This window comes from Grampus griseus, assembly GCF_964374135.1.
Source record: "Grampus griseus genome assembly, chromosome: 11".
Classification (NCBI taxonomy): domain Eukaryota; kingdom Metazoa; phylum Chordata; class Mammalia; order Artiodactyla; family Delphinidae; genus Grampus; species Grampus griseus.
The window spans coordinates 35,552,755-35,568,828 of NC_139005.1; the positions used below are offsets into that span (position 1 = coordinate 35,552,755).

General features: G+C 38.5%; 2 protein-coding genes across 2 annotated transcripts in view; one reads left to right on the forward strand and one right to left on the reverse strand.

The window, feature by feature from the left end:
- NELL2 (neural EGFL like 2) overlaps positions 1-16,074 on the reverse strand; it is a 378,381-nt gene that overhangs the window by 12,644 nt on the left and 349,663 nt on the right. The window contains exons 18-20 of the mRNA XM_082665093.1: positions 8,379-8,572; positions 6,721-6,897; positions 4,996-5,220 (exon numbers count right to left, since the gene is read on the reverse strand). Coding sequence (XP_082521219.1) covers positions 4,996-5,220; positions 6,721-6,897; positions 8,379-8,572 — 596 coding nt within the window. The remainder of the gene's footprint in view (positions 1-4,995; positions 5,221-6,720; positions 6,898-8,378; positions 8,573-16,074) is intronic.
- On the forward strand, positions 8,612-14,667 carry LOC309829344 (protein adenylyltransferase SelO-like; the record flags this gene model as incomplete). Its single annotated transcript, XM_082665206.1, is given in 4 exon segments — positions 8,612-8,639; positions 12,826-14,019; positions 14,022-14,123; positions 14,126-14,667. Coding segments are annotated over 4 exon segments (1,851 nt in total). The 3' UTR covers positions 14,653-14,667.

Genomic DNA, 16,074 nt, shown 5'->3' on the forward strand with positions numbered 1-16,074 from the left:
AGACAGAACCCTAGGACAAATGGTTAAAGCAAAGCTATACAGAGAAAATCTCACACAGAAGCGTACACATACACACTCACAAAAAGAGGAAAAAGGGAAAAGGTAGTCTATCTTGCTCTCAAAGTCCACCTCCTCAATTTGGAATGATTCTTTGTCTATTCAGGTATTCTACAGATGCAGGGTACATCAAGTTGATTGTGGAGATTTAATCCACTGTTCCTGAGGCTGCTGGGAGAGATTTTCCTTTCTCTTCTTTGTTCGCACAGCTCCCAGGGTTCAGCTTTGGATTTGGCCCTGCCTCTGCGGTTAGGTCGCCTGAGGGTGTCTGTTCTTTGCTCAGACAGGACCGGGTTAAAGGAGCAGCTGCTTCGGGGGCTCTGGCTCACTCAGCCCGGGAGGGAGGAGGGGTATGGATGCGGGGCGAGCCCGGCGGCAGAGGCCTGCGTGATGTTACAACAGCCTGAGGCGTGCCATGCGTTCTCCCGGAGAAGTTGTCCCTGGATCTCGGGACCCTGGCAGTGGCGGGCTGCACAGGCTCCCCGGAAGGGAGGTGTGGAGAGTGACCTGTGCTCACACACAGGCTTCTTGGTGGCCGCAGCAGCAGCCTTAGCATCTCATGCCTGTCTCTGGGGTCCGCGCTGTTAGCCACGGCTCACGCCTGTCTCTGGAGCTCCTTTAAGCAGCACTCTTAATCCCCTCTCCTTGCGCACCAGGAAACAAAGAGGCAAGAAAAAGTTTCTTGCCTCTTCTGCAGGTCCAGGCTTGTTTCCAGAATCCCTCCTGGCTAGCTGTGGTGCACTAACCCCTTCAGGTTGTGTTCACGCCGCCAGTCCTCTCCCTGCGATCGGACCAAAGCCTGAGCCTCAGCTCCCAGCCCCCACCCACCCCGGCGGGTGAGCAGACAAGTCTCTTGGGCTGGTGAGTGCTGGTCGCACTGATCCTCTGTGCGGGAATCTCTCTGCTTTGCCCTCTGCACCCCTGTTGCTGTGCTCTCCTCCACGGCTCTGAAGCTTCCCCCCTCTGCCACCCACAGTCTCCGCCCACGAAGGGGCTTCCTAGTGTGTGGAAACCTTTCCTCCTTCACGGCTCCCTCCCACTGGTGCAGGTCCCGTCCCTATTCTTTTGTCTCTGTTTTTTCTTTTGCTGTACCCAGGTACGTTGGGAGTTTCTTGCCTTTTGGGAGGTCTGAAGGTCTTCTGCCAGCGTTCAGCGGGTGTTCTGTAGGAGTTGTTCCACATGTAGATGTATTTCTGAAGTATTTGTGGGGAGGAAGGTGATCTCCGCCTCTTACTCTTCCACCATCTTCTCAAATCCTATTGATTTCCTCTTTTTTGATAGCTGTATTCTTTAGTGAATTGTTTATTCATCCTTTGTTGATTTATTTATGGGGAAATAAGTATTTTTAAATGAATTTTCGTATATTTTTAATCTAATAAAGAAATCATATCTGTTGAAAATATCTTTTAGTGTCTAGTTGTGATCTATTTTGCTAATTTTGTTTATCTATAGAAGCTCTAAATTTTCTTTGAGGTAGATTTTATCACTTTTAAATTAGAAAAGGCATATTCCTTCAAGAATTTTGATAAATATTTGATTATTTATCTTTGCTTTGATTTATTTTTAATATTTATCACTTTTTCCACATGGAATTTGTTTTGATACATAATATAATAGTATATACAACTTACATCCTTCAAACTGCTGTCCAGTCATTCCAGTATTTATAGAATAATCCTTTCTTCCTGTTTTGATTTGCAAAGCTCTCCTGATCACATATTAAAGTATTCATTATAATATTGTTTATTAATGGGGTATTTCTTTCCATAGATAAATTTAGTTATCTATTCTAATTTTAGCACAGATGTCCACTTTCCAAACTTTAAGTTTATGGTTTCTAATAGATGAAGGCAACATTTAGAAAGTTAGGAGCTTCATCTACGTAAAACTATTTTTTTCCATACCTCAATTATCTCAGTATTATACCTAGTCTCCCCAGGAGTTAAAAGTGGCCCTCCGGTTTCCAATTTCCCAAGTGTCCCACTCAGTGATAATTTATTAAAGGGAATGACTCTCTAATACCTCCTCCCTCTTTATTTCTCAACTGGGTACATCCCTCTTTATTGTCTGGAGCTCAAAACATAATTGCCTGAAAACTCTCTGACCCATCATAAGGGTGTGTAGTCTCTATTAGATTTAGGAAAGACAAAATTAGTAATTCTTTTTTGATGCAAGAATTCAACTTCCGAGTGGAGGAAACATTTTTTTTTAACCTAAGCAAATTACATTTGAAGAGATCTTTAAAAAGGGAAGGGAAACTCATAACTCTATTTCTCCCAGCTAACTCTTAATTCCTCAGAAAGTAAAACTGGTTCATGCGTTGTACAGCCTCTTAGCACAGTGCAACTTTCCTTTAGAGCATCCATCAGAGTTTGTAATGTTGTCTTTACCTGTTTCATGACTTAATTAATGTTTCTATACTCCACTACCTACAATAATAATAGTCAACATTTATTGAGCGCTTACTCTGAATGCATATGAAATGTGTCGGAAACTTTGTATGGATCTTCTCACTTAATTCTTACAGCAACTTTCTCAAGTAGGTACTATGATTATTCCTAGGTAAGTATTATTAGTATTCCCATTTTTAGATGAGAAAGATGGAGCCACAGAGAGACTAATAAATATCCCTTGAGGTGACATTGCTAGTGAGGTTGACCAGGCTTTCAATCCAGGTAGCCTGATTCCAGATGCCACATTCTTCACCTCTAGGCCAGCGCTTTCCAATACAATATTCTGCGATGATAGGAAGGTTCTCTATATATGCTATCTAATATGACAGCCACTAGCATGTGTGAGCATTTGAAATGTAGCTAGTGTGACTGAGGATTGGATTTTTAACTTAATTTCAATGAATTTAAATAGCCATGTGTGGTTACTGGCTACTGTACTGGACAGCAGAGCTCTAGAAGCTGCTGGGCAAAAATTTCCAGGAATGATTGTACCCATTTTTGCTTATCATTCTACCCTGGTTCTGGCACAATACCCCACATAATTTGTATTTATTGACTAAAACAAATAACTCAGAAGTGGTAGGATGGGGAGATGATAAGCAGAAACGGGGCTCTGAAAGCACCAAATTGTAAAGGATGCTCACCTCCAATGAAATCTCTCAAGCTTGTTTGGCATAAGTTTCATTTTTAAAATAGCACAAAATAAACATAATAAGATGAGTATTAGGGATTCATTTGGTAACACTGAGGATATTCTTATAACTCATAGTTAATAAGAAGGGAAGAGGGAAATGGCATCAAATAGTAACCTCTGAGAATCGGCACTTATCTGACAAGAAATGAATTTAATGTCAAAATATACTTTCTGGACTATATTTCTACCATGAGCCAAAAAATCCTAGTAGTTGTTTGTAAGGTGGTGAATGACAAGTTCATTCACACTCTTTTCCCCAGAAAACACTCTAATGTTTTTCTGCCTATTACTGAATGCATCTTTCTTTTGTTGGAAGTATCTGTCTGAGCTATATCTGGTGTTTTACATTCTATCACCCGGTATATGTATTTGTTGTCATTGCTCAGAACAATAATCTAACAGATTAAGAGTGTAAAGAGACTCGACTCTATTTGGTAATTAAATGTCAGAAAGTATTTCCCTACTGGTCATGAATGCTGAAGTTTCTAGATAATGCACCATTAAATGTACTCAAATGTACTCATATCAAATGTATATAGAGAGGGTGGGAGGGAGGCTCAAGAGGGAGGGGATATGGGGACATATGTATGCATGTGGCTGATTCACTTTGGTGTACAACAGAAAGTAACACAGTATTGTGAAGCAATTATACTCCAGTAAAGATCTATTTAAAAAAATGTATATTAAAGCAGCACTGCATATACATTATTAGTAACTTTTAGTAGTAAAAGTAACTTCCAAATGTGCTAATGCACTTTTAGAAAACTGCATTAAATGTTCCCCGAAAAGCTGTGCTTGATTGACAAATTGCATTAATTGAAAGAGCTAGAAATTTTGGTTTGAAATAGATAATAGCATCTCAAAACTTAAAGCATTTCACATTTCTTTGTCCTGTTACATCAAGCCACTCTAGTAAGAAATTTGTACTACATGAATCTGAATGAAATTGCTCTATTGAAAAAAAAAATTTAAATGGAAATGCTCACTTAAAGAACCAGAGCAGTTATAGATATTTGGCTGTGCTATGGTGGGAAAAATCTGACATCTTTGCTTTCTTCTTGTTAAGCTTTCCAGATTATTTACTTAGTTCTAGTGTTGATTCTAATGCTTTCAACGTTGTCACCATCTGTGAATTCTATATACTCTGTCTACGTTACCAGTATTTCTATTCTCAGTGAAGTAAAAGGCACAATGCTCTATTTTCCTATGAGAATAAAAAGAAAAATCTTTATAATGATTTTTTCTCCAGCCGTAGGAATAAAATATGGTAAACAACAGATCTTAAATTTTTCAAATCAATGTAACTCACCACCACAAACCAAGAAATATGCCCATTTTTGCCATATTGATTTTCACTTTGGAAAACGTAATATGTTCACTTTGCTGATATATCTTATCTCATAAAAGGACTAGATAAAAATCAATAAAATAATATTGTCTTCTATCATGAAAGAAACATGAAGTTTGGTGTTGTACTATTTTTTTTTAAGATGTGTACAGTTAGATGCTTTAGGGCAATTTACGTAGGTTCTTTCTGTTCTGGTGATATTAGTAACCCATCATTCTGGTTTCTGACCAAGCACCTGCTTCTCCCTGAATGTGCATTAGAGGATGCACAGGACAGTGAGCCTTGGCACTAATAAAGCTGAGTGGCCCTGCTCCCATCTCTGTTTGAACAGTAAATAGGAAAGAAGATGCTTCCCATTGGCCAGGTTAAGCACATTAGTGTCTGTGAATCCTGGGTGCAGCTGGCCAAGTGCTCCCCACTTGAATATAATGAATGGGCTTTACCTTGCACTGGCAGAGAGTACACTCAGTGCCATGTTTGATCCAAGAGGACCCAGTGAAGCGAACCACATTCATCTCGTCCAGGCAAGTTTTGGTGATGTCATTACGGATGGTGTCGGCCTGGCAAGGGTCGGTGACACAGCGCGGGCAGCACTCATTCTCTAGGAGGACGCTGAATTCACACTCCACCTCTGGGCAAGGCAGGGGCCAACAGTCAACTTCCCCTTGCTATAAGGAAAGCAGATGAACAAGGGCAAAGGGAGGGGGAGGGAGGGCGTGGAGGGAGGTGAGGAGGGAGAGAGCAGTATTTACCGAATACTCAATTTATTGATGGACATTTATACTCAGACCTTCACAGCTATGAATCTTGCAGGGAATCCACAAAATCCCTATCAGAGAGATGAGACCTATACTGCAGATGGATTATAAAACAGTCTTCAGGGGTTAAACAAGAACAACAATAAAGGAAAGCAAAAACTCTTTCTCTTAAAACAAACAAATTTGCATGCCCTTCTCTTTCCCATGACAAAGGAGAATTGTTTACTACAGAAGAGGTTTTTAGTTTCTGCCTATGAGATGCTTTTCTCATTTTTACGATTTTTTCCCCCACCTTCTCATTTATTCCCTTCTGCAAAAACAAAGTTTTGTCCACTGACAAGAAAGTAAACTGAAATATGAAGGAAATTTGACAGTTTTTCTTTGTTCATTTATACGTTCCTCAGTGTAGGGACTTTGGAAAAAACAAAACGAAACTAGGAGCTGATTTCAGTCTTTTTTATTCCACATGAGAAAATTGTGTGAATTGGATCTTTTTAAAATTTAGTTCCCACCTGTTTCCTATTTTTTTCATAATTCTGAGTCTCAGGGTCTTGGAGATGAAAGCAGCCTTCAGGTACAGAAACTGACCTTGCTCTTTCAATTGATTTTGGGGTTGAAAGTATAAAAAGGAAGCAACAAAAAAGCATTGCCCTAAAAATATCTTCACACAAATAGAAAGGAAACTAGTCCTAACTTTAAAAGTAGCATCTGTGAAACTTTCTTCTATAAAGACATATAGACCAATTTTCCTTTTTATTTACACCACTAGAAAGAAACAAGAAATTTGGTTAAATGAAAAAATGATTGGTATTTTCCTTATCAAGTCTTCATTTTCTTTATCAAGTCTTCATTTTCTTTTTAACCTATTGTTTCCAGTAGAAGTTTCATAAATATATACATTCGATTCTAAGATTCTAGTATCTATTGCATATCCATATTATGTGTAAAACAGGGTGCCCACCAGAACAGCATTGACAGTAACAATCTTTAGAAAGAAAAAAAAAAGTGTTTTTTTGTTTTTGTTTTCTTACATCTAAGCATAATTGATAGAAATGGATTAACAAAAGGTCTACTGGAAAAAGTGATTTTTTTTGAATGCCATTATTCTGTTCATAACTGTCTCTAAGTAAACCTAAGCTGAGAAGCCAGGAGAGCCTTTTCTTCTTTTGAGCTCTGGAGATAGTCCTGAAAGCCTGACATGACATGGTGTACCACATCTACCCCCAGATATTCCTGCTCAGGCCCTGAATGCATAACCATCACCTTATCATCCTAACCAGGTTCACTTTTTGTAACTCCCAACACTATGGCCAGGTACCAAATATCGGTGCAGGGGGGCAGGGCAAGGTTGTTTTACGATTTCAATTCTGGGTTTAAACGTTTCCCTGAATTTCATGTAGCTGAACTTACCAAGCAGCGGCACTGTTGGCAATTCTGGACCCAGGTGTCACCGCTGTTGTACAAGGTTTCCCCATTTTGGTGGAGGCACTGACTGCTCAGCCTTGGGTCACATTCGGGGCAGCAGAAAAGATCAACCGTGGGATTCTCACAGTCACAGACCATCCGTCGACACATTACAAATCCATTCTGTATGACAAGGGGAAAAAAGCAGTTACCAAAAACCTCCACTTCTCAATATACTAACATCATATGTATGTGTGTATCTGTGTGTGTGTACATGTGTATATACACACACATATATACATTTTATATATACTACATGCTATATCTATAATCTCAGATGTTGATCTGGAAGTTGAGCTAACTCACACTGTTTACCCAATATAACTGATTTTCTTTAAAATTCCATTTTGTAGCTAACACCCAGAAATTACTTAAGCTGGAGAACTTCCAATTTTCTTTCCACACATTACTCTTTAAATGACTTGACTGGAAAGAAAATTTTCAGAACTAACCAGTTAAAATGATAACCACTGCATGGCTCTTATGTGTAAATAAATTGTGTATGTATATATAAATATACATTTACTTGTTTATTAATATAGTAATTTGAATACTAACTAAATTTTGTTTTGTGTGAGGGCTTATATGTTTATATTTGGTAGCTAGTCAACAAGTTTTACATATTATTAAGTTTCTAGAATATTTTAACCTTATGATTTGTACAAGCTGTTATCAATTTCTTTAATAGTTGAGTCCTTGGTATTATTCATTTAACTGTAATTCAAATGTCTATTATCAACTGGGTATATATAATAGAACACCTCTCTAAAACTGAAATATAACCCAAATAGATATTTTTCACTTACAGGCCATAGCATATTCATTATGGTTTCATTTATGCATTCATTCAAATATGATATTGTGACTATAGAAACATTAGCATAGTTAGAAACAAAATTTTACCATATGAATAAATACATTGTGGTACTTCCATACAATGGAATACTATTCAGTAATAAAAAGGAATGTTTACTGATACGTGTAATGAATATAAAGGAATGTCAAAACATAATGCTGAGAGAAAGGAGTCAGACACAAAAGAGTATGGACAGTCTTCCCTTGGTATCGTGGATACCAAAATGCGTGGATGCTCAAGTCCCTTATATTAAATGGCATAGTATTTGCACATAACCTATGCACACCCTCCCGTTTACTTTAAATTATCTCTAGATTACTTATAACATCTAATACAATGTAAATATTATGTAAACAGTTGCCGGTGTGGGGGAAATTAAAGTTTTGCTCTTTTGGAACTTTCTGGAATTTTTTTTCGCAAATATTTTTAATCCACAGTTGGTTGAATCCATGGATGGAGACCCTGCAGATACAGAAGGCCAACTGTGTTATATGATTCCATTTATATGAGGCTCTAGAAAATACAAATCTAATCTATAGAAACTAGAAGCAGTGTTTGTTTGAGGTTAGGGCTATGGGACTAAGAAAGGACTGAGGCAACATTTTGGGTAGGTAAAAATGTTCTGTTATATTAATTGAGTGATGGTTAAATGGACTATGCATTTGTCTAAGTTCATCAAGCTGTACACTTGAAATATATGCAAATTACACCTCGATAAAAATGGTTACAATGTTTTGTTTATACTAACCTGACACGAGCACACAGAGCACCTGTCATTTTCCAACACCCAAATCTGACCATTGTGCTTAACTTTTCCATCATGGATGCAGTCCCCTGTGCAATTCTTTCCATGAGGACATCGGCAATCATATCCACCATCCAAGTTAAAGCAAATGGTATCATTGGCACAGCTGTGCCTCCCGGTCCCACACTCGTCAATATCTACAGCCAAGAAAAGGCAGCAGGCAATGTGCTTAGAATATGCTCCGTTTCAAACAACTGCAGTCAGGTAAGTTGTCTCCTGACATAAAGCATTCAACTGGAAATTAATTTTCATCTTACTGGCATGCATTTCCTATTAATGCTGACTAAAGCAATGATAATGATCTAGGGATTTCACACAAAAATATTATCATGCTTAGTTTCAAACACCAAATAACCTTGGCTAGATTTTTAACTTTTATATCTCTGTAAATACCATTAGGCTTTATGAAACATTTATATTTTTTTGAAAGTTACAAATAGGACTCAATGTTTCAAACACAAACAGTTTGGCAGTGGAAATTCTAAAAGTGCCTATTTTTTTTAAATTGAGGAAATCATCCTCAGTGTTAAAATGGTGCTTACAGAAAATCCTTTCTTAGTGGGAAATGAAATGTCATGGAAGACCTGAGGCATTTTTATTCAGTTTCAAGCCCTGTTCTCACAGCTGTGTCACCCATATGTAAGCTCTTTCCAGTGTACTGCCCAGGTGTTCTTCCCTTAACAGTCCAGGCATTTTCACACTGTCCTTACACCCAGCCTCTCACCCATGGAAGGGCAAGTGACCATAAGCAATTACCATCTCTCGCACAAAGAATCCCCCAGTTCTTAACTTTCCCATTTCAGATAGTTTCATCTCCTGCCTCAGTTGGCAGCTTCCCATTCTTCACCTGACCTCACCTATTCCATGGCAATCACAATCAAAGCATTTTCATACAGATGAAAAGCAAACATATGTTGACCCCCAGATCAGGTCCATATGAAGATATGGGATTCATTTTATTTATCCACACCATTTAAAGGTCACAAGCCAAAATACATTTCAGGGATATTGTACGAGTGGCAGTAAGGAGTTATTTCCTTTTTCATCTGAGTAAAGGTCAAGAAATAAAGAATTAACTCACAGCAGGAAAAGTGGGTTAGAGAGAAGGTGGAATATATAGCTTTTAACTAGAAGAACCGTACACTGATTTCCCTTCAAAATTAGACAGTATAGTAACTATCTTCCTTAAATGGTTTGATTTCAACATTGTTGGGGACATGCACTGGCCAAGATTATACTTTAGCCACATTTAAATTCTTAAATACTTAAATTCTGTCATATATGTTTTCCTGAAAATAAGTTACATGATTACTTCTCTCTACGTACTTTGATTTTTATTAGTTCCCATATCAATAAAACCAATGAACTGAGATGACAGCTGAAAAGGTTTCTATTATAACTACAGTAAACTTTATTATAGCTTGATTTGTCAAGGATAATACTGCTTATAATTAAAAACTATGATCAAAAAAATAACTCTTAGCCAGCATGAGGATATATTAAAATTTTTAAAAATACATTTATATATATATATATATGTATGCATACATGTATATCAGATCAGAAAAAAATTTTCTCTTGGTAATAGAAATGAATTTTATAAAACACGTCTATATTTGGTCTAATCCAAATAATAAGGTATCTCTGATGAGTTGATATTTGTCTCCCATTAAGTATTTTTGTAATTACCAATTATGGTAAGCAAGGAAAATATTAACCATAGTTGTTTGGTCTCTTTGATCACAATCTTTACAAATACCTCTTACTACCCTTTTAATATCCACTATATTTGTATATATATATTTTATATATTTAACCCTTTAAATATCCACTAATATAAGGACACTATTCTGTTAATGGCAATGGCTGGATTTTTACAATCATTTCATTTTGCCTTACATTTAAAATAAAAGCTCTGCTAACAGGTTTCTTTGTTTGTTTGGTTAAAGGCAGACAGTGTCCTTGGATTTGATGCAGAAGACAAAGAAAAGAAGATATATAGGTACAAAGAACATATGTAACCTTAAATAAAGTACATTAACAATGAAGAAATAGAATAAAAAGTTGCTTACGACAATGGTTGGCATGTACTTGTCATGCCTGGAGAAATATATAGGCAAAAACATCATAATGGACTATTACCTTTTGCTATCCTATGAGATTTGAACTAATTTGAACTTAACTTTCCTGCTTGTTATCTATACTGGGTTTCCCAGGGCAGAAACTATTCTCAATTGAATGATAGTATAGAATTTTGGAATTCATTTTTACATATAGTTTTATCAAAATATAAGATTCCTGCATTATATACATAATATATACATAAAGAGTATATATTCTACTTTGAAAAACCTACTATAGTATACAGAAATTCCAACTTTAAAAATACTGAGACAGCAGAAGCAAGAAGAACTAAAATCCTGCCGCCTGTGGAACAAAAACCACATTCACAGAAAGATAGACAAGATGAAAAGGCAGAGGGCTATGTACCAGATGAAGGAACAAGATAAAAACCAAGAAAAACAACTAAATGAAGTGGAGAAAAGCAACCTCCCAAAAACAGAATTCAGAATAATGATAGGAAAGATGATCCAGTACCTCGGAAAAAGAATGGACGCAAAGATAGAGAAGACGCAAGAAATGTCTAACAAAGACCTACAAGAATTAAAGAACAAACAAACAGAGATGAACAATAACAATAACTGAAAAGAAAAATACACTAGAAGGAATCAATAGCAGAATAACTGAGTCAAAGGAACGGAAAAGTGACCTGGAAGACAGAATGGTGGAATTCACTGCTGTGGAACAGAATAAAGAGAAAAGAATGAAAAGAAATGAAGACAGCCTAAGAGACCTCTGGGACAACATTAAATACAACAACATTCGCATTATAGGGGTCCCAGAAGGAGAAGAGAGAGAGAAAGGAACAGAGAAAATATTTGAAGAGATTATACTCAAAAACTTCCCTAACATGGGAAAGGAAATAGCCACCCAAGTCCAGGAAGTGTAGAGAGTCCCATACAGGATAAACCCAAGGAGAAAAATGCCAAGACACATAGTAATCAAATTGGCAAAAATTAAAGACAAAGGAAAATTATTGAAAGCAGCAAGGAAAAAATGACAAATAACATACAAGGGAACTCCCATAAGGTTAACAGCTGATTTCTCAGCAGAAACTCTACAAGCCAGAAGGGAGTGGCACGATGTATTTAAACTGATGAAAGGGAAGAACCTACAGCCAAGATTACACTACCCAGCAAGGCTCTCATTCAGATTTGATGGAGAAATCAAATGCTTTACAGACAAGCAAAAGCTAAGAGATTCAGCACCACCAAACCAGCCCTACAACAAATGCTAAAGGAACTTCTCTAAGTGGGAAACACAAGGGAAGAAAAGGACCTACAAAAACAAACCCAAAACAATTAAGAAAATGGTAATAGGAACATACATATCGATAATTGCCTTAAATGTGAATAGATTAAATGCTCCAACTAAAACACACAGGCTCACTGAATGGATACAAAAACAAGATGTACATATATGCTGTGTACAAGAGACCCACTTCAGACCTAGGGACACATACAGACTGAAATTGAGGGAATGGAAAAAGATATTCCATGCAAATGGAAATCAAAAGAAAGCTGGAGTAGCAATACTCATGTCACATAAAATAGACTTTAAAATAAGGAATGTTACAAGAGACAAGGAAGGACACTGCATAATGATCAAGGGATCGATCCAAGAAGAAGATATAACAATTGTAAATACATATGCACCCGACATAGGAGCACCTCAATACATAAGGCAACTGCTAACAGCTATATAAGAGGAAATCGACAGTAACACAATAATAGTGGGGGACTTTAACACCTCACTTACACCAATGGACAGATCATCCAAACAGAAAATTAATAAGGAAACACAAGCTTTAAATGACACAGTAGACCAGATAGATTTAACTGATATTTATAGGACATTCCATCCAAAAACAGCAGATTACACTTTCTTCTCAAGTGCGCACGGAACATTCTCCAGGATAGATCACATCTTGGGTTACAAATCAAGCCTCAGTAAACTTAAGAAAATTGAAATCATATCAAGCATCTTTTTTGACCACAACGCTATGAGGTTAGAAATCAGTTACAGGGGAAAAAACATAAAAAACAGACCTCCCGAGGGCGCTTCCCGCCTGGCAGGAGGAGGAGCGGCTGCAGGGAGCTGAGCGGTGGTGCGGTGGCTGGACCCCCTCGTAACCCCGCCCACCCACCGCTGGCTCGGGAGAAACCAGCGTGATCTTCCTCCTGGGGAGCGGCCTCCCCCAAGTCTGCCCAGCCGGTGCCTCCGGCAATCTCCGCAAAAATGCACCCGTGTTAGACCGGCTGTCATCTAGAAACGCCCCAGGGTGCCCGACGAACAATCACGAACTCTCCTGCGTATTTAGGCAGAAGTAGGACGCAAAGGATCGGGTTCCCGTTTTGCTGCCTAATGCGGAGGCTCCAGTTTCCGCGGCTGCTTCTCTCGGGTGTTAACTGCCACGCTGTCGTCAGCTCCTTATGGCGACCTAGCCTTGAAGGAAGTGCCAGCCTTTCGCATCTTTACAGTAACAAGTTAAACCCCGAGCAGGGCTATTGTGAAAGAGAAGTTAGATTAGCCTCGTCTCTCGACTTTTGGACGCTCTCCTCTGAAAACCTTATAGCTGTGTTGCCAATTGATCCTGTTAAAGAAAATGATGTGCGTAAAGTGAAAAACTGTGTTTTTTCAATTGCCTTCCCCACTCCTTTCAAATCAAGAGTACATCTTGTAGCAGTTTCAAAGCAAGTGCTAGAAGATATTTTGGACCTTGATTTATCTGTCTCAGAAACAGATGATTTTATCCAGCTTGTAAGTGAAGAAAAGATAGTACTTGGATCCATTCCACTGGCTCACAGATATGGGGGCCACCAGTTTGGGATATGGGCAGATCAGCTCGGCGATGGAAGAGCCCATCTTATTGGAATTTACATGAACAGGCAGGGTGAAAAGTGGGAGCTCCAATTAAAAGGCTCAGGAAAAACCCCATACTCCCAAAACGGCGATGGCAGAGCTGTGCTTCGTTCCTCCATGAGAGAATTTTTGTGTAGTGAGGCTATGTACTATCTCAGAATTCCCACTAGCAGAGCTGCAAGTCTGGTTGTAAGTGATGATGCAGTATGGAGAGATCAATTCTACAATGGAAACGTTGTGAAAGAACGAGGTGCAGTAGTGCTGCGTGTTGCAAAATCATGGTTTAGAATTGGATCGTTAGAAATTTTGGCTCATTATGGTGAATTGGATTTACTAAGGATGTTACTAGACTTCATCATACAGGAACGCTTCCCCTCAGTAGATGTCAAGGAACCTAACAGATATTTGGATTTTCTTTTTTCTACTGTGGTGTCTGAGACAGCACAGCTTATTGCCTTGTGGATGTCTGTTGGTTTTGCACATGGTGTTTGTAATACTGATAACTTCAGTTTGTTATCCATTACAATTGACTATGGTCCATTTGATTTTATGGAGGCCTATAATCCAGATTTTGTACCAAACACATCTGATGATGAAAGAAGATAAAAATAGGATATCAGGCTAATATTGGAATGTTTAATTTAAACAAGTTGTTACAAGCTCTAACCCCATTACTGGATACTAGGCAAAAGCAACTTGCTGCTCAGGGTATCCCATTCTTTACGATACAAGATTTAGAGAATTGTTCAAAGCCAAATTGGGATTACTTGGAAAAAGCAAGGGTGATGATGATTTAATTGCATTTCTCTTACATCTCATGGAAAAGACAGAAGCTGACTTTACAATGACATTTCGGCAGCTCAGTGAGATCACTCAAAGCCAGTTACAGGAGCTCAGAATTCCTCAGCAATTCTGGGCACTGAAAATGATCTCAAAGCACAAACTCTTTCCTGCCTGGGTGTCCCAGTACCTTTGGAGACTGAAGAGTAACATGAATGATCCAGATTCTGAAAGAAGAAAAAGAATGACAACTTTTAATCCTAGATATGTGCTGAAGAACTGGATGGCAGAATCCGCAGTGCAAAAAGCAGAAAGGAAAGATTTTTCAGAGGTCCATCTCCTCCAGCAAGTTCTTCACCGTCCTTTCCAGAAGCATTCTGCAGCTGAGACAGCAGGCTATTCCTCACCTACTCCTTCCTGGGCCAAAGATCTCAGGGTTAGCTGCTCATCTTAATTGGGGGAAAATCAATTAAGGGAGACTTCTATCACCGAACCCAGCATAGAATAATCTATTTGACAAATTCTTAATGACCACCTACATTTTCTTGACAATCCTGCATTTCATAATAATGGTTATATATAAAAATATTTTTGAACCAAATAAAGTGGACCTATTCTCTAGAAAAAAAAACATAAAAAACAAATACATGGAGGCTAAACAATACATTACTAAATAACCAAGAAATCACTGAAGAAATCAAAGAGGAAATCAAAAAATACCCAGAGACAAATGACAATGAAAACACGACAATCCAAAAGCTATGGGAAGCAGCCAAAGCAGTTCTAAGAGGGAAGTTTACAGCAATACAATCCTATCTCAAGAAACAACAAACAGCTCAAACAAACAATCTAATCTTACACCTAAAGGAAGTAGAGAAAGAAGAACAAACAAAACATTTCTCCAAAGAAGACATACACATGGCCAAGAAGAACATGAAAAGCTGCTCAACATCACTAATCATTAGAGAAATGCAAATCAAAACTACAATGAGGTATCACCTCACACCAGTTAGAATGGGCATCATCAGAAAATCTACCAACAAATGGTGGAGAGGGTGTGGAGAAAAGGGAACCCTCTTGTGCTGTTGGTGGGAAGGTAAATTGATACACCCCTATGCAGAACAGTATGAAGGTTCCTTAAAAAATTAAAAACAGAATTACCATATGACTCAGCAATCCCACTACTGGGCATATACCCAGAGAAAACCATTATTCAAAAAGACACATGCACCCCAATGTTCATTGCAGCACTATTTACAATAGCCAGGTCATGGAAGCAACCTAAATGCCCACTGACAGACGAATGGATAAAGAAGATGTGGTACATATATACAATGGAATATTACTCAGCCAGAAAAAAGAATGAAGGTAAGAAAATGGCAGCTTCCAGGAGGGCTCAGATTGGTGAGTACTCTCCAGAACTGCCGCTGGACATGTATTTGTCCCTGCAGTGAGCCACAGCTGCCCCCCACTTCTGCAGGAGACCCTCCAATACTAGCAGAAGAAGAGAGGGAGGATGAATAGAAGAATATAACAAGTTGGCAAGTTCTGGAATGCCATGCAGATGACAGGCTCTTGGTGCTCCAGCCAGGCATCAGGGTTGTGCCTCTGAGGTGAGAGAGCCAAGTTCAGGACACTGGTCCACAGGACACCACCCAGCTCCATGTAATATCAAATGGCAAAAATCTCCCAGAGATGTCCATCTCAACGCCAAGACCCATCTCCATGCAACGACCAGCAAGCTACAGTGCTGCACACCCTATGCCAAACAACTAGCAAGACAGGAACACAACCCCACCCATTAGCAGGGAGGCTGCCTAAAATCATAGTAAGGTCACAGATACCCTAAAACACACCACCAGACATGGACCTGCCC